Source organism: Artemia sp. Qi Xiang Cuo, chromosome 2, assembly GCF_049724085.1.
Source record: "Artemia sp. Qi Xiang Cuo chromosome 2, ASM4972408v1, whole genome shotgun sequence".
Classification (NCBI taxonomy): domain Eukaryota; kingdom Metazoa; phylum Arthropoda; class Branchiopoda; order Anostraca; family Artemiidae; genus Artemia; species Artemia sp. Qi Xiang Cuo.
Window position 1 is genome coordinate 8,569,756 of NC_142795.1, and position 22,265 is coordinate 8,592,020.

The 22,265-nt window shown below is 35.1% G+C and overlaps 1 protein-coding gene across 2 annotated transcripts in view; it reads right to left on the reverse strand.

The window, feature by feature from the left end:
• Ask1 (apoptotic signal-regulating kinase 1) overlaps positions 1-22,265 on the reverse strand; it is a 154,242-nt gene that overhangs the window by 25,830 nt on the left and 106,147 nt on the right. For both annotated transcript variants that reach the window (XM_089098979.1, XM_089098971.1), the window contains exon 18: positions 12,707-12,811. In XM_089098979.1, coding sequence (XP_088955105.1) covers positions 12,707-12,811 — 105 coding nt within the window. The remainder of the gene's footprint in view (positions 1-12,706; positions 12,812-22,265) is intronic.

Sequence of the window (22,265 nt, forward strand, 5' to 3'; positions counted from 1 at the left end):
ACGATCCAATTCTAGTTTTCTTTAATATACCTAATTAATCTTTCTAATACTTGAATGTTGAGTAATTTCAAAAAAAAAAAATCAGGATATAAAATTTAACAGTCTGGAAAAAATTATACAAAAAGATTTTTTCTTGTGTGAATCAGGCTATGGAAGAATTGAGTGTACGTGGGGGGAAATTTCCACGGGGGAGGGGATTAAACGGCAAGAGGAAACGCCGTACACTCTTTTTATGTCTGAAAATTCTCTTTAATGAGCGAATGAAATTGCTTATTTTGAAGTGTTTATTAGGCTCAAAACAGTTTCTTTATAAGCGGAATTGTTCGGGCGAATCTTACCTCCTATTAAAGATAGAACAAATAAATTGGGACAAAATTCTAATAATTAAAAAAAAATTGTTGTAATTGTTTTAATTAAATTAGGACAAAATTCAGTCTCAGCTTGCATTTTTTTTCTTTGTGTCAAAATGTACATCTTTGAATTAGGCACATACATATTAGTTTTGTTCAAGAGACGAGAAGATGTTGTGATTTCGAACGGAAGTAATGTTTGTCAAAGCTACCAAAAAACAGGCAAAATATACGAAAACAAAAAGTGACAATCAACAAGTTTAGAGAATTGTTGGTAATTGGGGAGGCAGAACCCGGTCTATCATGTATGGGCATAATTAAAGCTGATTTGTATGGTAACGTTTTAGTTGCACAATCTTTATAGAAAAAGCATAAATGTTATATTTTTAGTTTTGTTGACAATAAGTAATAAATATTCCTATAATATAACTATATTCCTATATATAAATATAAGCCACTCGTAGTTACTGAGCTCAGTCTATTAAATGATGTCACAAAACTAAATTGACACAAAAAAGGAGCATGTTCAATTATGCTTCAAGTCTACAATGTCCGATACTGCTTGCCCACCTCCCTAAAAACTTATTGTTTATGAGCTGGCATGTTTACATGAATGTGTTTCAGGGGGGGGGGGGAGGACAAAGTTTGAAAAGATAAACAACACAAGTTAAATTTTAAGAATGTAGGGAGTCATTTAGATGAATTGCAAGAATTTTGAGATTTTTGGGGAAATTCTTCACCCTCTTCCCCCAGATAAGGAAACATTTTCCAAACCAGGAGGCGCACCTCCCTAGAGAGGCACACCTCCCTAAATAGGCACGAACTAGTCTAAAGAGGGCACGAATATTAGCCAGGATGGCGAAAAAAAAAACGAAATTAAAACTACACAGTCACACAAAATATATCAATCTTTCCGTGATTGACGAGAACTAGAGGCCCGGGCTGAACCAGCAAGGTAAAACTAGCAAGATTTTATAGATACTACTGATACTCAGTTCATGGACAATCAATTAGACGATTGTTAGAGACGATCTTTGTGATCCATCAGTTTCTCAGATGCGCAGAGCAAGATTCGCCGTACAAATAGAAGAAGGAACTGATGTAGCTAAAACGCATATTTAATTAGATATTTTCAATGTGTCGAAGAGAATAGTACAACTGAAGATGCATTTTTTTTTGCAAACTCATTCCTGGCAAAGCCATATACAGTTAAATTTTAATATAATTGAATTTTTTTTTTACTGAGAAAGGCATATTGTGGAAAAATTGCGGTAAAAAGGCAAACAGTAAAAAGGCATAATATGAAAAAATGAGAAACGCATATTTAATTGAATTATGTGTTGAAGAGAATTTTATAACCGAAGATTCATTTTTTTGCAAACTCATTCCTGGCAAAGCCATGTCCAGTTAAACTTTTAATGGAATTGATTTTTTTTTTTTTTTTTACTGAGAAAGGCATATTGTGGAAAAATTGCGGTAAAAAGGCAAACAGTAAAAAGGCATAATATGAAAAAATGAGAAACGCATATTTAATTGAATTATGTGTTGAAGAGAATTTTATAACCGAAGATGCATTTTTTTGCAAACTCATTCCTGGCAAAGCCATGTCCAGTTAAACTTTTAATGTAATTGATTTTTTATTTTTTTTTACTGAGAAAGGCATATTGTGGAAAAATTGCGGTAAAAAGGCAAACAGTAAAAAGGCATAATATGAAAAAATGAGAAACGCATATTTAATTGAATTATGTGTTGAAGAGAATTTTATAACTGAAGATGCATTTTTTTTGCAAACTCATTCCTGGCAAAGCCATATCCAGTTAAACTTTTAATGTAATTGATTTTTTTTTTTTTTTTTACTGAGAAAGGCATATTGTGGAAAAATTGCGGTAAAAAGGCAAACAGTAAAAAGGCATATTATGGAAAACTGAGAAACGCATATTTAATTGGATTATGTGTTGAAGAAATTTTTATAACTGAAGATGCATTTTTTTTTGCAAACTCATTCCTGGCAAAGCCATATCCATTTAAATTTTAGTATAATTGATTTTTTTACTGAAGGTATATTGTGGTAAATTACTGTAGAAAGGCATATTGTGGAAAAATTGCAAGTAAAAATGGCAGTATACAGTAAAAAGGCATATTATGGAAAAATGAGAAACGCATATTTAATTGGATTATGTGTTGAAGAGAATTTTATAACCGAAGATGCATTTTTTTGCAAACTCATTCCTGACAAAGCCATATCCATTTAAATTTTTATATTATTGAATTTTTTTACTGAGGAAGGCATATTGTGGAAAAATTGCGGTAAAAAGGCAAACAGTAAAAAGGCAAATAGTAAAAATTGCGGTAAACAGTAAAAAGACATATTGTGGAAAAATGAGAAACGCATATTTAATTGGACTATGTGTTGAAGAGAATATTATAACCGAAGATGCATTTTTTTTTTTTTAAACTCATTCCTGGCAAAGCCATGTCCAGTTAAATTTTAATATAATTGAATTTTTTTTTTACTGAGAAAGGCATATTGTGGAAAAATTGCGGTAAAAAGGCAAACAGTAAAAAGGCAAATAGTAAAAATTGTGGTAAACAGTAAAAAGACATATTGTGGAAAAATGAGAAACGCATATTTAATTGGACTATGTGTTGAAGAGAATATTATAACCGAAGATGCATTTTTTTGCAAACTCATTCCTGGCAAAGCCATATCCAGTTAAATTTTAATACAATTGAATTTTTTTTTTACTGAGAAAAGCATATTGTGGAAAAATTGCGGTAAAAAGGCAAACAGTAAGAAGGCAAATAGTACAAATTGCAGTAAACAGTAAAAAGTCATATTGTGGAAAAATGAGAAACGCATATTTAATTGGACTATGTGTTGAAGAGAATTTTATAACCGAAGATGCATTTTTTTGCAAACTCATTCCTGACAAAGCCATATCCAGTTAAATTTTAATATAATTGAATTTTTTTACTGAGTAAGGCATATTGTGGAAAAATTGCGGTAAAAAGGCAAACAGTAAAAAGGCAAATAGTAAAAATTGCGGTAAACAGTAAAAAGACATATTGTGGAAAAATGAGAAACGCATATTTAATTGGACTGCGTTGAAGAGAATATTATAACCGAAGATCCTTTTTTTTTTGCAAACTCATTCCTGGCAAAGCCATGTCCAGTTAAATTTTAATATAATTGAATTTTTTTTTTTAATGAGAAAAGCATATTGTGGAAAAATTGGGGTAAAAAGGCATATTATGGAAAAATGAGAAACGCATATTTAATTGGATTATGTGTTGAAGAGAATTTTATAACCGAAGATGCATTTTTTTGCAAACTCATTCCTGACAAAGCCATATCCAGTTAAATTTTAATATAATTGAATTTTTTTACTGAGAAAGGCATATTGTGGAAAAATTGCGGTAAAAAGGCAAACAGTAAAAAGGCAAATAGTACAAATTGCAGTAAACAGTAAAAAGATATATTGTGGAAAAATGAGAAACGCATATTTAATTGGACTATGTGTTGAAGAGAATTTTATAACCGAAGATGCATTTTTTTGCAAACTCATTCCTGACAAAGCCATATCCATTTAAATTTTTATATTATTGAATTTTTTTTACTGAGGAAGGCATATTGTGGAAAAATTGCGGTAAAAAGGCAAACAGTAAAAAGGCAAATAGTAAAAATTGCGGTAAACAGTAAAAAGACATATTGTGGAAAAATGAGAAACGCATATTTAATTGGACTATGTGTAGAAGAGAATATTATAACCAAAGATCCTTTTTTTTTGCAAACTCATTCCTGGCAAAGCCATGTCCAGTTAAATTTTAATATAATTGAATTTTTTTTTTTTACTGAGAAAATCATATTGTGGAAAAATTGGGGTAAAAAGGCAAACAGTAAAAAGGCATATTATGGAAAACTGAGAAACGCATCTTTAATTGGATTATGTGTTGAAGAGAATTTTATAACCGAAGATGCATTTTTTTTGCAAACTAATTCCTGACAAAGCCATATCCAGTTAAATTTTAATATAATTGAATTTTTTTTTTTTTACTGAGAAAAGCATATTGTGGAAAAATTGGGGTAAAAAGGCAAACAGTAAAAAGGCATATTATGGAAAAATGAGAAACGCATATTTAATTGGATTATGTGTTGAAGAGAATTTTATAACCGAAGATGCATTTTTTTTTTGCAAACTAATTCCTGACAAAGCCATATCCAGTTAAATTTTAATATAATTGAATTTTTTTACTGAGAAAGGCATATTGTGGAAAAATTGCGGTAAAAAGGCAAACAGTAAGAAGGCAAATAGTACAAATTGCAGTAAACAGTAAAAAGACATATTGTGGAAAAATGAGAAACGCATATTTAATTGGACTATGTGTTGAAGAGAATTTTATAACCGAAGATGCATTTTTTTTTGCAAACTCATTCCTGGCAAAGCCATATCCAGTTAAATTTCAATATAATTGATTTTTTTTTACTGAGAAGGGCAGATTGTGGAAAAAATTCGGTAAAAAGGCAAACAGTTAAAAGGCAAATAGTAAAAATTGCGGTAAACAGTAAAAAGACATATTGTGGAAAAATGAGAAACGCATATTTAATTGGACTATGTGTTGAAGAGAATTTTATAACCGAAGATGCATTTTTTTGCAAACTCATTCCTGGCAAAGCCATGTCCAGTTAAACTTTTAATGTAATTGAATTTTTTTTTTACTAAGAAAGCCATATTGTGGAAAAAATGTGATTGGCTTTGTATAGATAGTGCAAAGTCAATGTCAGAACACAAAACTGGCCTTCTATCAATAATTAAAATGAAAACACCTGATGTTCTCTGGACGCACTGTCTCCACAGAGCAGCTGTCATATCAAAAAATATGAGTAAGGAACTTAGACTTTTTTACAAAAGCAACGAAAACTATAAACTACATAAGAAAAGCCCTTTATAAGTTGGATTATTTACTAAGCTGCGTGACGATATGGGAAGTACTTACACCTCCCTTTTGTACTACTGTGAAGAACGCTGGCTATCTCGTCCAAAAGTGATCAGAGGATACCTGAGCTCAAAGTAGAAATTACGATTTTTAAGGAAGAAAATCAAAATCAGGACACAAATATGTTTAGGAAAATGTTTGATGAGGCAAATATGTATCCATTTGCTGAATGCTTGGATGCTTTGTTAATTAATTTCTCAAATTATTTTGATGATCTCGATTTTACGAAATATGCGTGGATACAGAATCCATTTATTAACGAAGAAGATGACGAATTTAAATTAAGAAGTAATGAGAAAGAAAACTTGATTGAATTAGCTTTTAAATTATTTAAAACAATTTTCAGAATACATGTCTAATTCAATTTTGGATCGATATTAAGAGTGAATATAATATTTTTCAAATAACGCCGTTTGCAAAATCAATGTATACGAAACAGTATTTTCTGCATTAACTGAAATGAAACCGAAATATCGTGTTAGTTTGGTTGTAGAAGAGAAGATTCATGTCATATTCATCATTGACACCGAGATTTGATAAATTTTGTGCTAACTGAAAATTCCTTCACAATCTTACTTTGTTTAAACTCGCTAGTTCGACAAACTCCAAAAAAACTTATGACCTATGTTCCTTTGAGTTGCACTTCCTAGCGACACGCGGGATTGAACTTTGGAACCTTCAATCGTGAACCTTGTACTCATTCACTACGCTGTCACAAAGTACCGACCAGTTTGATTTTTCTAAGAAGTTGTTCACGCACTTCTGCTAAAGCACTTATAATGGTGATTTTTTAGGGCGGGGGTGTGATGAAAGGGCTGCAAGAAGCCATTCACACACTTCTGATGAAGCACTTGTAATGGTGCAATATTTTGTTTTTTTAGGGGGGATGATGAAGGGGCCGCAAAACAATGGTTTAGTTTGCAATTGAGGATTTGATCATTCGATTTTCTATTTTACATAGTTAGACTTATGTTCTTAAATTGTTTTATGCGTTATTTTGCCGTATCTTTTTTATTCTATCGTAAATTCACTTTTTTCTACCCTTTTCGAGTAAAAAAATTACCTTTTGTTCTACGATTTATTTTATTATATTTTTATTATATTCAATTTTTTATTAGATTTTTTTTATTATTTTACCAAAGTCCCCTGAAAGTTACAAACTTATTCACATTGTTTCATTTTTTGAAACGATTCAAATCAGTAAATCAAAGTATGAATCCATAAAATTAATTCCTAGAGGCTTAGAATAATCTTGGGACTAAGAGATTTTTACTAGTATAAAAACTAGGACTGACCAATTGGAATATGGGGAATTCCCCGTTCACATTAATAAATTTTGTAGTAATAAAAAATTAGGTGTCTGAATTATTTTATAAAATGGAAGGGAGGCACCATATGATCAAACATTTTAAGAGAGCCCTGTTAAGATTAAAGTTTAGAAACCCTTGTCTAAGGACCTCTGTTGAGTTATATCTCTGTTGAAAGACCTCTGTTAAACTATCTTTAATTATATTCCTTTGTTTCCTTTTTCAGGAGAAATTGAAAAAAGAATCCTCCAGAGAAAGTTGATAAATTAGTGGATGACTAATTTATGAAACAACACCCAAATTCGTATAATTTCACAAATAATCGTTTTTATGCTTCAAAAGATACGTGAAACTGTAAAAAAAAACTCTAGAGATAGCTAATAAATTACTGCATGACTAATTTATGATACACCACCCAAATTCGTATAATTTCACAAATAATCGTTCTTATACTTCAAAAGATACGTGAAACTGCAAAAAAAAATCCCGCTATATATATATATATATATATATATATATATATATATATATATATATATATATATATATATATATATATATATATATATATATATATATATATATATATATATATATATATATATATATATAAATATATATATATATATATATATATATATATATATATATATATATATATATATATATATATATATATATATATATATATATATATATATATATATATATATATATATATATATATATATATATATATATATATATATATATATATATATAAAAAAAAAAAAAAAAAAAAAAATATATATATATATATATATATATATATATATATATATATATATATATATATATATATATATATATATATATATATATATATATATATATATATATATATATATATATATATATATATATATATATATATATATATATATATATATATATATATATATAGGTCAGAAGTTTGAGAAAATTCGGTAAGAACCTTAATTATGAAAAATAATATTCATGTGAGTGACGTTATTTTTATGAACACGTTCGAAAAACATACATATATCATATATGCCTCAGTAGTGATTGTAGCACTTCAAGTTTCTATGATGCAAGCAAAATTATACACAAACATATGATAGACAAGAAAAATCATATGATTGACGTCATATCTATGAACATATTTCAAGAGAATAAATTAAATCAATCCCCCCCACCCACAGGAGTGAAAGTACCGTTTTTATATCTATGACGCATGTAACATTTAAATAGGAACATAGGCAAGTATAAAACATTAAGCATAATTAGTTTATTTACAAAAGTCATTTGCATCAGTTCCATAATGCCTATAGGACAAATGAACAACCTGGACCATCAAACGTGACAAGACCAATCTCAGCAGCTACGGTAAATGGTATTAAAGATGGTTATGTAATGATAAATGAAAATTAAAAACAACCATATTTTGTCAGAATACTTCCGTCAGTAACGATTATACCAAGTCAAAAACAAAAGTGAAGAACAAAGACGTACGGTTCAAAGATAAGCGGTAACAAAAATTAAAACTACTCAAAACAACGGTGAAGAACAAAGAAATATGCGGCTAAAAGATATGCCACAGCAAGAACAAGGAAATATGCGGTTAAAAGATAAGCGCCAGTGAGAATTACAAGCAATCGCGCGAAAGCGAGTATCAGAACGTGTCAAAAATGGAGCGAAAAAAATTGCGCTGTTACAAGACAAGCGACAGCAAAAATCATAACGAGTCAAAAATGAAAGTGAAGAAGAAAGAAATATTACGTTAGATGAACAGCGCCATCACAATCTTTGGCGCCAACAAAACGTGACGCAAAACCCAGTATAAGCCTACAAAGATGCCATAAACTACTTAACTGTTGATTACAAGTCATTGGGACACTTCAACGTTCTATTTTTCTCAAAGCCTGTGGACAGAGCGCATATACGCTGATTAAGAATTTGTGCTCACCAGACTTGCCTAGTGCCAAAACATATGATGAACTGATAGCCTTAGTGACAAATCACTTAAAGCCAAAAAAACTTATAGTTACTGAACGATTCAGTTTCCATAAACGCCTACAAGATCCTTCAGAAACAGTTGCTCAATTTTACAGAAGCTTGTGTGGACTCGCAAAGACTTGTAATTTTGGAAATTTTCTTGATGAAGCGATTTGAGACCAGTTTGTTTGTGGTTTGCGCTCAGCAGCAATTCAAAAGCGACTTCTTACCGAAGAAACTTTAAGTGCCCCAAATGCCCTTTCTATCTCCCAAAGCTTAGACAGTGCTAATAAAGACTTCTAGAATGAATGAACAATCAGTTGACGCAGTTATTGAGCCTAAAAGTGAACGAAGCTGCTTCCGGTAAGGAAAGTTAAACCACACACCTGAAAAGTGTTTCTACAAAGAAAAGGATTGTTATAAGTGTCTAAAGAAAAGCCACACAGCCAAGGTTTGCCGTTCAAAAACCCAAAAGGACTTACAGCAGAAAAGGCCACAGATGAACAAGAAAAATCCTCAAGTTAATGCCGTGAATCCTCACTCTAGTGTAATTAATAATAAAAGTGACAAAACCAGTCTGCCTGATACCAATTAGCCTATTTTCAAACTGAATGGAAACAAAGACTGTGAGCCATTTACTTTTAATCTGAATGAATGTATCTGACAACAATATTACTTTTGAGCTCGATACAGGTTCAGCAGTGACAATCACGAATATTGATTCGTACAAGAAATGGTGGTCCCACCTTGAACTTTTTCCCACTTCTTTGTCCCTACAAGGATATGGAGGTCACAATATCCCCGTGATTGGTGAAATTATGGTTAAAGGCAAGTAGAACGAGCAGAATGCTGACGTACCTACGGTCATTATTAATGGACCAGGTCACCCATTACTGGGTCGTAACTGACTAAAAGTGATTCGACTCAACTAGAAATCTATTTACCAAGTGTATGTCAAAAGTAGAGACAACAATTTACATGATTTATTAAAATCATACTCTGATATGTTTGATGGATCCTTGGGAAAAGCGAGAAATGATAAAGTGTGCCTAGAGCTAAATCCCAATGTGAAAACAATTTTTTTCAAAACCCAAAATGTGCCTTTTGCATTCGCTTATGTAGTGACTACAAAGTTACAATAAATAAAGCCATAAAGGAACAACAGTATCCATTGGTAAGCCCTGAAGAAACACTGATGAAATTAAATGGTGGGAGGAAAGAATTTTCGAGGCTCGACATGCCAACTGCTTTCACACAATACGAACTTGACCCAAAGTCGCAACAATGAGTAACGATCAAAACACAACAAGGACTGTAGAGAGTGAAAAGACTTTCTTTCGGAGTTTCATCTTCCAGCGCAATTCTTCACGAGTAAATTGACAAGTTACTAAACGGTTTACCTTTTGTTGCCCATGTATGGGATGACATCATTACCAGTGATACAGACCGTGCTGATTATCTCACAAATCTAAAAGCCGTTTTTAACCGTTTCCGTGACGCAAATTTAAGGTTGAGAAAAAATAAATGCACTTTCATAGCCCCCAGTTGAATATTTTGGCTATGTAGTGATTAGCGAATGAGTTAAACACTCTCCTACTAAGTTGAAAACTATAAAAGGAATGGAAAAGCCAAAAAACCGTGACGATTTGATTTCATTCCTAGCTCTCGTAAATTATTATCGTAAGTTTATTCCACGTACGTCAGAGCTATCATACGCTTTGAACGAAATGACAGCTAAAAAGGCAAAATTTCAGTGGTCAGAAAAGTGTGAGGAATCTTTTGAAGCGTTAAAGGACGCTCTTAGTTTTGAAAGCTTACTAGCACCTTATGATATAAAATTACCCGTAGTCTTAGCCTGCGATGCGTCACCGTATGGTACAGGTTGTGTTATTCCGCACATAATGCCAGACAGTAACGAAAGGCCTATAATGTATGCGTCCCGTTCGTTGTCACAAGCTGAGAAAAACTATTCGCAAATAGAGCGCGAAGCTTTGAGCATTATTTTTGCTTTAAAAAAATTCCACGTTTACTTATTTGGAAAGAAATTCTTGTTGTATACCGATAACAAACCTTTATCACTGCTTTTCGGCGAGCATACCAGTTTACCAGTGCTTAGTTCCTCGCGAATCCAGAGATGGGCTATCCAATTGTCTGTGAAGCAACGGATTCATGCCCTGTTTTAAACAAGGTTAGAGAGCACACGATACATGGCTGGCCTAATAAAAGTACAGTTTTATCGTCAGAGTTGTCGTTCTTTCGTAGAGTTCACCAGGAGCTCACTATTGAAAATGGAGTCTTATTTCGAGGTGTCCGCGTCGTAATTCCAAACGTTCTCAAACGCATCGTTTTGAACAAGCTTCATTCAGGTAACCCTGGAATGGTCAAAATGAAAGCCCTCACGAGAATGCACGTTTATTGGCCTCGAATAGATTTCGATATTGAAAATTTTGTGTCTAATTGTGCGGATTGTGCTCCTTTAATGCATAGACCTCCGCAATTTGTACAATCCTGGCCAAAAACAATAAAGGAGGGAAAGAATTCATATCGATTTAGCCGGTCCTATGGACGGAATGAATTCTTTTGGTCCTGGAAGATTCGTTTTCTAAACGGATTGACGTGTACAGGTTATCTGATGTTACGTCCGAAAAAGTTATTGATGCGCTCCGTTCTGTATTTTCGCTGTATGGCATTTGCCGAGAATTGGTGAGCAATAACGGCCCGTAATTTACATCAGTTGAGTTTGCCCATTTTATGAAAGAAAACGGTATTTTCCACGCCCTTACCCCTCCTCCCGTTTCATCCCAAATCTAATGGAAGAGCTGAGAAGGCAGTTCATATTTTTAAGAAGAAGTTCAAGGCTCTTCGAAATGAAAAAAATGTCTTTAAATCAAAAATTGACAAGAATTCTTCTTACTTATAGAACAACACCTCTAGAATGAAGGAAAACACCATCTGAATATTTTATGGTAAGAAATTTGCGAACACGACTTGATATTTTAAAATAGAAGAAAGCTTTGCCGGAATTAATAGATGGAAATGATCCACCACGAGTGTTTAAGATCGGTCAAACCGTATACACGCTTTATTTTAAAAGAGGAAAGAAAGGAGAATGGATTGAAGGAAAAATCGCAAAAAAAACTATCAACAGTAATTTACCAAGTGGAAGTACAACCAAGGAAACTGTGGAAACGGCATATTGATCAAATTCGCCCAAAGCGAGCAACGGAAGAAGATTGGACTATTTTTACAACTCGAGAACCGAAATCTAAATCTCTCCTCCATAACCTAGCCCTGAACGTCCCCTAGAATTACCGAGGACTGACCGCTTGATTTCTGATAGGAGATCTAGCCGCCCCGTAAAAAGACAGAATTTTACCAAGCTAAGTTCTAGCGAGGGAGAGATGCCGTATAGTGGATATGTAACACCCGCCGCGGGTGGGTAATCTATGACGCCTACAACAGCGGGATGAAACCACCCGCTTGTCTTTGTCTGATTTTGTGCCTGGCTCTGTTTGTTTTCAGTCTCGATATAAACCTTGTTGTAAATATTATGAGGGGAAAAATAAATCTGATATTTTGGTGTTCAAAGACCTAGCAAATTTATTGAAGACATAGCAATGTTTTTGTCAAGATAATGACAAACGATGAGAACAGCTATCATGTTTTTGTCAAGATAGTGACAAACGATGAGAGCAGTTATCATGTCTTGTCAAGATATTCACAAACAATTAGAGCAGTTATCTTGTTTTATCAACATGATAAAACAAAACATACATACGATGTATGTATGTCTTATAGATTAGAGCAGTTATCATGTGTTTGTCAAGATAGTGACAAACGATGAGAGCAGTGATATGTTATTGTCAGGATAGTGACAAATGATGAGAGCAGTTATCATGTTTTTGTCAAGGTAGTGACAAACGATGAGACCAGTTTTAGATTCTAGATATCAATGAGCTCGTTTAAAACTTAGATGAAATAACACTTGTTTAAAACTTATGTCAAATTGCACAGCTAAAAATTTGGGTTAACAGACAAGTAAATAAAATAAAGAAGCACCTTGTGGATGACAAGAACGGGGGCATAACTGGCGAAGGCATGACAATTGGGGAAAGAGCTGGGCTATTTGGTGTTGCTGTCGTATTCGGGCTCGTTTTAGTGCAACTAAAAAGAAAATTGAAATAATCAAAATTAAAATGAAAAAAGAAGGAAAACTATAGCACAATTTTTTTTAAATAAAAAGATTATCTTATGGATTTAAAACAAAGAAAAGAAATAGGAAATATGTTTACTAATATATCTAACTGTTTAGATTCTACGTTCGTACTGAAGTGAAGGGGGATAATAGCAGATAGGAAACATCGTAAACCTATACACAGAAAACAACAAAACGGCCTTATGAACATAAGCTAAACAAAAGAAATAAAAAATATATCCTACTAATGAATCAAACTCCATAGATTCCTGGTTGTATGCAGGAGGGAAAAGAGTCACCAGGTTTGAGCCCCCCCCCCCCAATATAACATATATTGACTATATAGTAATTTAGCCTATGAAATATTTGCAAAAAAATGAAACTGTTAGACAAAGTTCATGGGAGGTAAAAACCTCTATTTTTTCTGACCCCCTTTCCTTGGAGCGAAAATCCTTCTGATACCCCCCCCCCGAAAAAAAATCCCATACATGGCACAGATAATTTTTATTTAAATTAAAAATACCAGAGTCAAATCTGCATCTGAACTTGAAGTTCAAAGAAAAAGTGGGAAGCAAAGAGACCACCAGCACCATTGAGGCCAGACTAGGCTAATTTCTACAAAATGGTACACCAGAATATGAATTAGACTATTGACTAAACAAAATCTTACTCGACAGAACTTCAAAAATAGGAAGTAATAGTTAAAATGGTGTTTTACAATACGAATCGACGGAACTCACCATAATAAGCATAGAAATAATTTAATACGCAGCAACAAAGAGTTTGGAGTAAAACATACCGATTGTTTATGGAACCGACACCAATATAAATAAAGTTCATTCTGCACTTCCTTCTATAATGAATGAACGACACACCCGTAAGGAAGGTGAGCAGGGTAGGCATGGGTTTAACGAGAAAACTACCACGAATAAAGTTGGCTTCATCACAGGGTCGTCTGTTGCACTTTGGCGATATTTAAGTCGTCCGATTTGACAGCAATGAATCACTTTTCAATTAAATAATCACTGGGTCTTTCATGGCTTTGTTGTTATTTAAATTGTTAATTAAAAATAGTATTCTAGTTTCCCAATAAACATATAATTCGTTCTACTCTATTAAATGTCGAGAGAGGCGCTAAGGTTGCTGAAGTCGGCAATTCAATTGTCCCAACAAACGAAACTACTCCTGAGTGAACTTAACGTTATTATTCAAAAGCTTAGATTTAAATAGCTTAGTTAATGATACTCGGAATTATCTAACACATATTCTGAATTCTGAAAAATGATCTAATTTTGAATCTCTTCTATACATCCAAGCCTTTCCCGAGACATGTGAGAATGTTTGACTAAAGAAGAAAATCCCAGCTAAGGACTTATTGGCATGTCTCAACAAGAGTAATTCAAATCATATCCTGAAGAAAGATCAATACACAAAAGGAGCTAGAAAAAGAAAACCAAAGCGGATAAAGAATTCAAGGAATGGGGAGGAAGGGGGAGAGAAATGAGAGGAAGGGGAAATTTGGAAAAAAAGGTCACAAAATTGTAGAAGCGTCTACGGGTTGTCTTTACGTATTTGTATTTTGCCAAAAAGCAGGGGCCTAATTTTCTACGGGGCAGAGGGGCAACTGCCCCCTCCAAAACCTTTCTTGCCCCCCCCAGCTGAAATTAAGTTTATTTAAAAATCTTTTCGAAACTAAGATAAGCATGCGTAATTCAAGCATCCACAGAAACGGGTCGGTTTTCTTTAGCATATCTTTACCTTTATAGTACTCTATGGCTCATTTTTTTTATTTTCAATGTCATTTTCACTTGATTTAGCAAAATTGACTTCAAATTTGACCCCCTCCCCTGTGCCCTAGGATTTCGACAAAATTACGACACTACATAAAAGATTAACAATCGACAAATAAAAAAATACATAGAATCATCTTTACTTCAATTACATATAAAATCTTCATTAAGATTTAAAACTACTACTACTACTACTACTAACAACTCATCGCAGCACCAAGCCGCCTGAGGCCAACACAGCTACGCACGCTCCTCCTCCACCCCAATCTATTCAAAGCCTCCCTTTTTACAGCCGCCCACGAAGTTCCCATTTTCTTTAAATCTTTATTTATGACTTCCTCCCACCCCAGACGGGGACGACCTGCTTTCCGTTTAGCCCTAGATGGTTGGCCGAAAAGAACAATCTTCGGCAATCTGTCATCCTTCATCCGCATAACGTGCCCTAACCACCTCAACTTTTCTTTCATTATAGACCTAGAAAGTGGTATTGAACCACATTTTTCATATAGCCAATTGTTTGAAATACGGTCAGTCAGCCAGGTACCCAGAACAATCCTTAAGCAATTTCTCTGGAAAACATCTTAGCAAATCTTCATCCGCTTTTCGGAGCGTCCATGCTTCAGAGCCATATTTGACCACTGTCATCACTGTAGCTTCTAAGATTCTAATCTTGGTTTGCAGACTTATCTTCCTATTCTTCCAGACTTTTTTTTTGTTTACTGATTTTTTACAGTCAATTTATAATTTTATTGGATGGAATATCTTCCAGATTTAAAACGGATAAAAAAAACAACGTAAAAAGCAGACCTACGATCCTTTCGGGTAATAACAATGTCTGGCTACTTTACTTTCGCCCATACCTTTCCAAAGATATAAAACCTTACTGATTACACGTGGTATTTTTTTTTTTGTTTACTGATTTTTTACAGTCAATTTATAATTTTATTGGATGGAATGTTCTTTTGTCTAAAGTCATACATTATTTTGTTCATTATACTCATTAATCACGTAAATATCTTCATTAAGCCCAATTTATAACAATTTAATTTTGAAGGACTCAATCAATATTTTCGCGCAGTCTAACTTGAGAGAACCTATTTGCACATCAAATAATGACCGAATTTGTAGACCAGCTAAAGCTATAGCAAAACAAAGGATTATTGCTCAATCATCTTGGTAAATTTCTTTTTCATTGATTCCAACCTGGTTCTTATTTAGTTTTTGTTTTGTTGTTGTCAAGCAAACTTCTAAAGGTTCGATTTTCGTTGGTTTCTTTTTTCTTTACTTTCTTTTTTGTTTAGCACTGAGGACGACTTGGCGGAGGTCCTTGTCGGAATATTTGCTTGTTTCTTCTTCTTCATGGTTCGCCACTGGCTGGCAAACTCCTCGTTTTTTCCCCTTTTTTTTATTTTATTTTTCATTTTGTTATTTTCTTTCCTCTCTGAGTTTCATTTGTCATTAATCACGACTTAGCCTACCAATTATTCTGTGGATATTGAGGTGGTTTTTGGCTGTTTTTCCTCGATGCTTGATAACCATTTACTCGAAATAACATCACCCAAGCCCTTGTTCGTTGTAGTATCATAGGCAGCGCTAGCGCTCTGCCTAAGTAAAGAACGATGTGGGAACAATGTGTTTTTTTCTCTCCGTACCCGGGCACTTCATATGGAAGGAGTTGTCGTAGAAACTTCGAAAACGGCTCATTCGATTGGAAATTGGAGTGGCTAGTGCCCTTTTTATTAGTCGAAAGTGATTGGAGGGCAGCTAGCCCCCCCTTTGCCCATTATTCCCCCAAACATATCCAATCAAAATTTTGAACTTTTGTACAGCGTAGTTGATTTCCAGATAGAAAATTTGTTTTTGAGGAGAACATTCCCCCAAAGCCCTCGGAGCAAAGGTTTTAAGTTATACCCTGAGGGCATATAAGATCAATGTTGACACAATGTACAGTTTATTATTTTTTTCCTTTAAAGCAGGGCACTTCATATAGAAGGGGTCGTCGTAGAGACTCCAAAGGGGTTCATTCGATTGGAAATCGAGACTTCTAGTGCCCTTTTTAATCGTCGAAAGTGATTGGAGGGCAACTAGCCCCCCCCCCGCACGCCAATCATTCCGCCAAACACATTCAATCGAAATTTTGAGATACCTATTTTGTTCAGCGTAGTTGATTTCCAGATACCAACTTTGTTTTTGAGGAGGACACTCCCCCAAATCCCTCAGGGCAAGGTTTTTAAATAAGGCCCTGGGGTCATATAAGGTTTTTATAGAAGACGTTGTCGTAAAAACTTTAAAATAGGTTTATTTGATTGGAAATTCAAAGGGCTAGTGCCCTTTTTAATAGTCCAAAGCGATTGGAGGGCAACTAGTCCCCCCTCCGACAACGCCTCTCATTCCCCCAAACACATCCAATCAAAATTGTGAGATAGCCATTTTGTTCAGCGTAGTTGATTGCACAACGGAAAATATGTTTTTGAGGAGGACGCTCCCCCAAAACCCTCAGGGTAACGGTTTTCAGTTATGCCCTGGGGGCATATAAGGTTTTTATGGAAGGCGTTGTCCTAGAAAGTTCAAAAAAGGCTCATTCGATGGCAAGAGTTTTAAATTATGCCCTGGGGCATATAAGGTTTTTATAGAAGGCGTTGTCGTAGAAAGTTCAAAAAATGCTCATTCGATTGGAAATTCAGAGGGCTAGTGCCCTTTTTAATAGTTAAAAGTGATTAGAGGGCCACCATCCCCCCCCCCCGTCCATTATTTCCTCACACACTTCCAATCAAAAGTTTGAGATAGCCATTTTGTTCAGCCTTGTTGATTTCCAAATAGAAAATATGTTTTTGAGGAAGACACTCCCCCACAACCCTCAGAGTGAGGGTTTTAAGTTATGCCCCGGGAGCATATAAGGTTTTTATAGAAGGCGTTGTCACAGAAACTTCAAAAAAGCCTCATATTGATTGGAAATTCAAAGGACTAGTGCCCTTTTTAGTAGTCGAAAGTGATTGGAGGGCAAATAGCCCCCCCCACGCCCATCTTTCCCCCAAACACATCCAATCAAAACTGTGAGATAGCGATTTGGTTCAACGTATTTGATTTCCAGATAGAAAATAGGTTTTTGAGGACAGTCCCCCACAACCCTCAGCGCAAGGGTTTTAAGTTATGCCCTGGGGACATATAAAGCTTTTATAGAAGGCGTTGTCGTAGAAACTTCAAAACGGGCTCATTCGATTGGAAATTCAAAGGGCTAGTGCCTTTTTTAATAGTCGAAAGTGATTGGAGGGAAACTAGCCCCCCCCCGGGCCCATCCTTCCCCCAAACACATCCAATCAAAATTTTGAGATAAACATTTTGTCAGCGTATCTGATTTCCAGATAGAAAATATCTTTTTGAGGAGGACACTCCCCAGCAACCCTCGGGGCGAGAGTTTTAAGTTATGCCCTGGGGTCATATAAGGTTTTTTATAGAAGGCGTTGTCGTAAAAACTTCCAAACAAGAACATTCAAATGAAATTTCAAAAGGCTACTAAACTTTTTAATATTAGAAAGTAATTGGAGGGAAAATAGCCCCCCCCCCACAACCCTAATTTGTCCCCCCACCTTTCCAAAAAATGTGTAGACAGCCATTTTGTGAGCATAGCTGATTTCCAGATAGAAAATATCTGTTTGAAGAGGACACTCCTCAAAAACCCTTTTCTTGCAGGGTGTCTGCAAGAAATGCATTAATTAAAATCCGAAATCAAATGACATAGTTCTCCAACTTAATTAATTGCTGGTTCGTTTTGTTTTTTGAGTGAATGAATTGTTTCCTTTTCTTTGTCAGTTGTTCGCTAGTATTCGTTAATGATAGTTCTTTTTTTTGGAGTTTTTTGCAAATTTTGGATACTAGCGAATAACTCACTCTTATGGTTGTTAGGTATTTTGTTTTAATTTCCGGATTTTATTTAGTTTTGTTCATGTTTTAAGTTGTTGGTTTTTTCTTTGTTTTTTTGGTTCTTTTCACATTGAATTTCCGCGTTTGTTTTTTGTTGTTTTTTCTTCTTTGGCACTTTCCTTGGTTACATTATTTCGTTTCGCACTGAAGAAGAGAGGCGTTTGTCCTCTCGAAATATTCGCTTTGTTTATTCAGTATTTTCATTTGGCCTATAAAAACCCCATTTTTGCTCGTTTTTCTTTCTTTATGTGATGTCAGGCCAATGTGGTTTAAGAAATTATTTACATCCAATCAAAATTGTGAGATAGCCATTTTGTTCAACGTATTTGATTTCCAGATAGAAAATAGGTTTTTGAGGAGGACACTCGCCCGCAACCCTCTAAGAAAGAGTTTTAAATTATGCCCTGGGGGCATGTAAGGTTTTTATCTAACGTATTGTCGTAGAAACTTCAATAAAGACTCAACCAATTGGAAATTCAAAGGGCTAGTGCCCTTTTTAATAGTCAAAAGTGATTGGAGGGCAACTAGCCCCCCGCCCCCCCACGCCCATTATTCCCCCAAACATATCCAATCAAAATTTTGAGATAGCCATTTTGTTCAGCGTAGTTGATTTCCAGATAGAAAATATGTTTTTGAGGAGGACACTCCCCCAGAACCCTCGGGGCAAGGGTTTTTATTTATGCCCTGAGGGCACGTATGATTAATGTTGACAAACTCCACAGTTTATTATTATTTTTGCTTTGTAGCAGGGTACTCCATATAGAAGAGATCAGCAAAGAGATTTTAAAAGGAGACCATTCAACTAGATATCGTGAATTCTAGTTCCTCTTCTATTCGTCAAAAGTGATTGGAGGGCAAATAGCCCCCCCCCCCTCGCGCCAATCACTCCCCCAAACACATCCAATTAAAATTTTGAGATACCCATTTTGTTCAGTGTAGTTGATTGCCGAATGAAAATTTGTTTTTGAGGACAACACTCCCCTGAAACCATCGAGGCTAGGGTTTTAAGCTATGCCCTGGGGAAAACAAGGTTTTGACTGACGGCGTTGTCATAGACACTTCAAAACAGGCTTTCGATTGGTAATTTCTTTCTATTGGTAATACAAAGGGCTAGTGCCCTTTTAAATAGTCAAAAGTGATTGGAGGGCAACTAGCCCCCCCACGCCCATCATTCCCCCAAACATATCCAATCAAAATTGTGAGATATCCAATTTGTTCAGCGTAGTTGATTTCAAGATAGAAAATATGTTTTTGAGGAGAACACTCCCCCACAACCCTCAGGGCAAGGGTTTTCAGTTATGCCCTGGGGGCTATAAGGTTTTTATAGAAGTTGTTGTCGTAGAAACGTCAAAAAAGGCTCATTTGATTGGAAATCCCAAGGGATAGTGTCTTTTTAATTGGTCAATATTGAATGAAGTGAACCTAGCCCCCCGACCACGCCCAGCATTCCGTAATATGCGTCAACTTAACATTTAGATATAGCAATTTTCTTCATCAGAAATGATTTCTAAATAGAAAATGTGTTTTTGAGGAGGAGACTCCCCCAAAACTCTCAGAGCGAGGGTTTTTAGTTATGCCCCAGGAGCATATAAGGTTTTTATAGAAGGCGTTGTCATAGAAACTTCAAAAAAGCCTCATATTGATTGAAAATTCAATGGGCGGGTGCCCTTTTTAGTAGTCGAAAGTGATTGGAGGGCAACTAGCCCCCCCCCCCCCCCCACGCCCACCTTTCCCCCAAACACAACCAATCAAAATTGTGAGATAGCCATTTTGTTCAACGTATTTGATTTCCAGATATAAAATATGTTTTTAAGGAGGACAGTCCTCCACAACCCTCAGCGTACAGGTTCTATGTTGTGCCCTGAGGACATCTAAGGCTTTTATAGAAGGTGTGGTCGTAGAAACTTCAAAAAGGGCTCATTCGATTGGAAATTCAAAGGGCTAGTGCGCCTTTTTAATAGTCGAAAGTGATTGGAGGGCAACTAGCCCCCCCCCATGCCCCGCAGTCCCCCCAAACCATCCAATCAAAATTTTGAGATAGAGCTTTTGGTCAGCGTAGTTGATTTTAAGATAGAAAATGTGTTTTTGAGGAGGAGACTCCCCCACACCCCTCAGAGCGAGGGTTTTAAGTTATGCCCTGGGAGCATATAAGGTTTTTATAGAAGGCTTCAAAAAGTCGTAGAAACTTCAAAAAAGCCTCATTCGATTGGAAATTCAAAGGGCTAGTGCCCTTTTTAATAGTCAAAAGTGTTTGGAGGGCAACAAGCCCCCCCCCCCCCCACGCCCATCATTCCCCCAAATACATCCAATCCAAATTTTGAGATAGCCATTTTGTTCAGCGTAGTTGATTTCCCGATAGTAAATATGTTTTTGAGGAGGACACTCCTCCACAGCCCTCATGGCAAGGGTTTTAAGTTATGCCCTGGGGGCATTTAAAGTTTTCATAGAAGGGATTGTTGTAAAAACTTCACAAAATGCTAATTAAATTTGCAATTCAAAGGGTTATTGCCCTTTTTAATAGTTCAAAGTGATTGGTGGGCAACTAGCCCCCCATGCCCATCATTCCCACAAACACATCCAATCAAAATTTGGAGATATCCATTTCGTTCAGCGGAGTTGATTTCCAGACAGACAATGTGTTTTTGAGGAGGACACTCCCCCACAACCCTCAGGGCAAGGGTTTTAAGTTATGCCCAGGGGGCACATAATGTTTTTATAGAAAGCGTTGTTGTAAAAACTTAGAAACAGCTCATTCGATTGGAAATTCAAAGGGCTAGTGCCCTTTTTAATAGTCGAAAGTGATTGGAGGGCAACTAGCCCCCCCCCACACCCCACATTCCCCCAAACACATCCAATAAAATTTTTGAGATAGCCATTTTGTTCAGCGTAGTTGATTTACAGATAGAAAATATGTTTTTTGAGGAGGATATTCCGCCATAGCCTTCATGGCAAGGGTTTTAAGTTATGCCCTGGGGCATATAAGGTTTTATAGACGGCGTTGTCGTAGAAACTTCAGAAAAGGGCCCATTCGATTTGAAATTCAAACGGCTAGTGCCCTTTTTATGGTCGAAAGTGATTAGTATTATTTTTTGCTGTTGTTGTTGTTTAGACCAGGGCACTTCGTATCGAAGGAGTTGTCATGGAAACTTCGAATGGAGCTCATTCGATTGAAAATAGAAAGGGCTGATGCTCCTTTTAATAGTCGAAAGTGGTTGGAGGGCAACTAATCCCCCTTCCACTCCACCCTCCCATTTGCCCATTATGTTTAAAAACTAAGTATTGCCTTAAGATTAAATCAAAATGCACTGTAATAATGTTAATTCCCAATAAGGCATCTCAGCAGTATCCCAAGAACGACTGAGGGCATCATGTTCAAACTTTCGAGGCTACTTCTGCTCTTAAAAAGGGTGTATGTTGTTAAAAATTGCTGAAAATTTTTCTCCAGCATACAAATAGCAGGCCAAACTATAAAGTCTTAAAAAACGAAAAGATTTAAAGTGTTATTTTCTGTTTCCCTGAAAAGACTATGTCAATATAAAACCAACAGAAATTAATTAAAAAAAAACTTTTTCCACAAAATAAGTTTTTCAAAGAAAAGTAAAGAGCCCCATTAAACAAAAAATGAGAAAAAATAAAATCAAATAATCTACCAAGCTCAAAATTACCACAAATCAGCATCGATAAATAAATGAAACCCAAAACGAACAGAAAT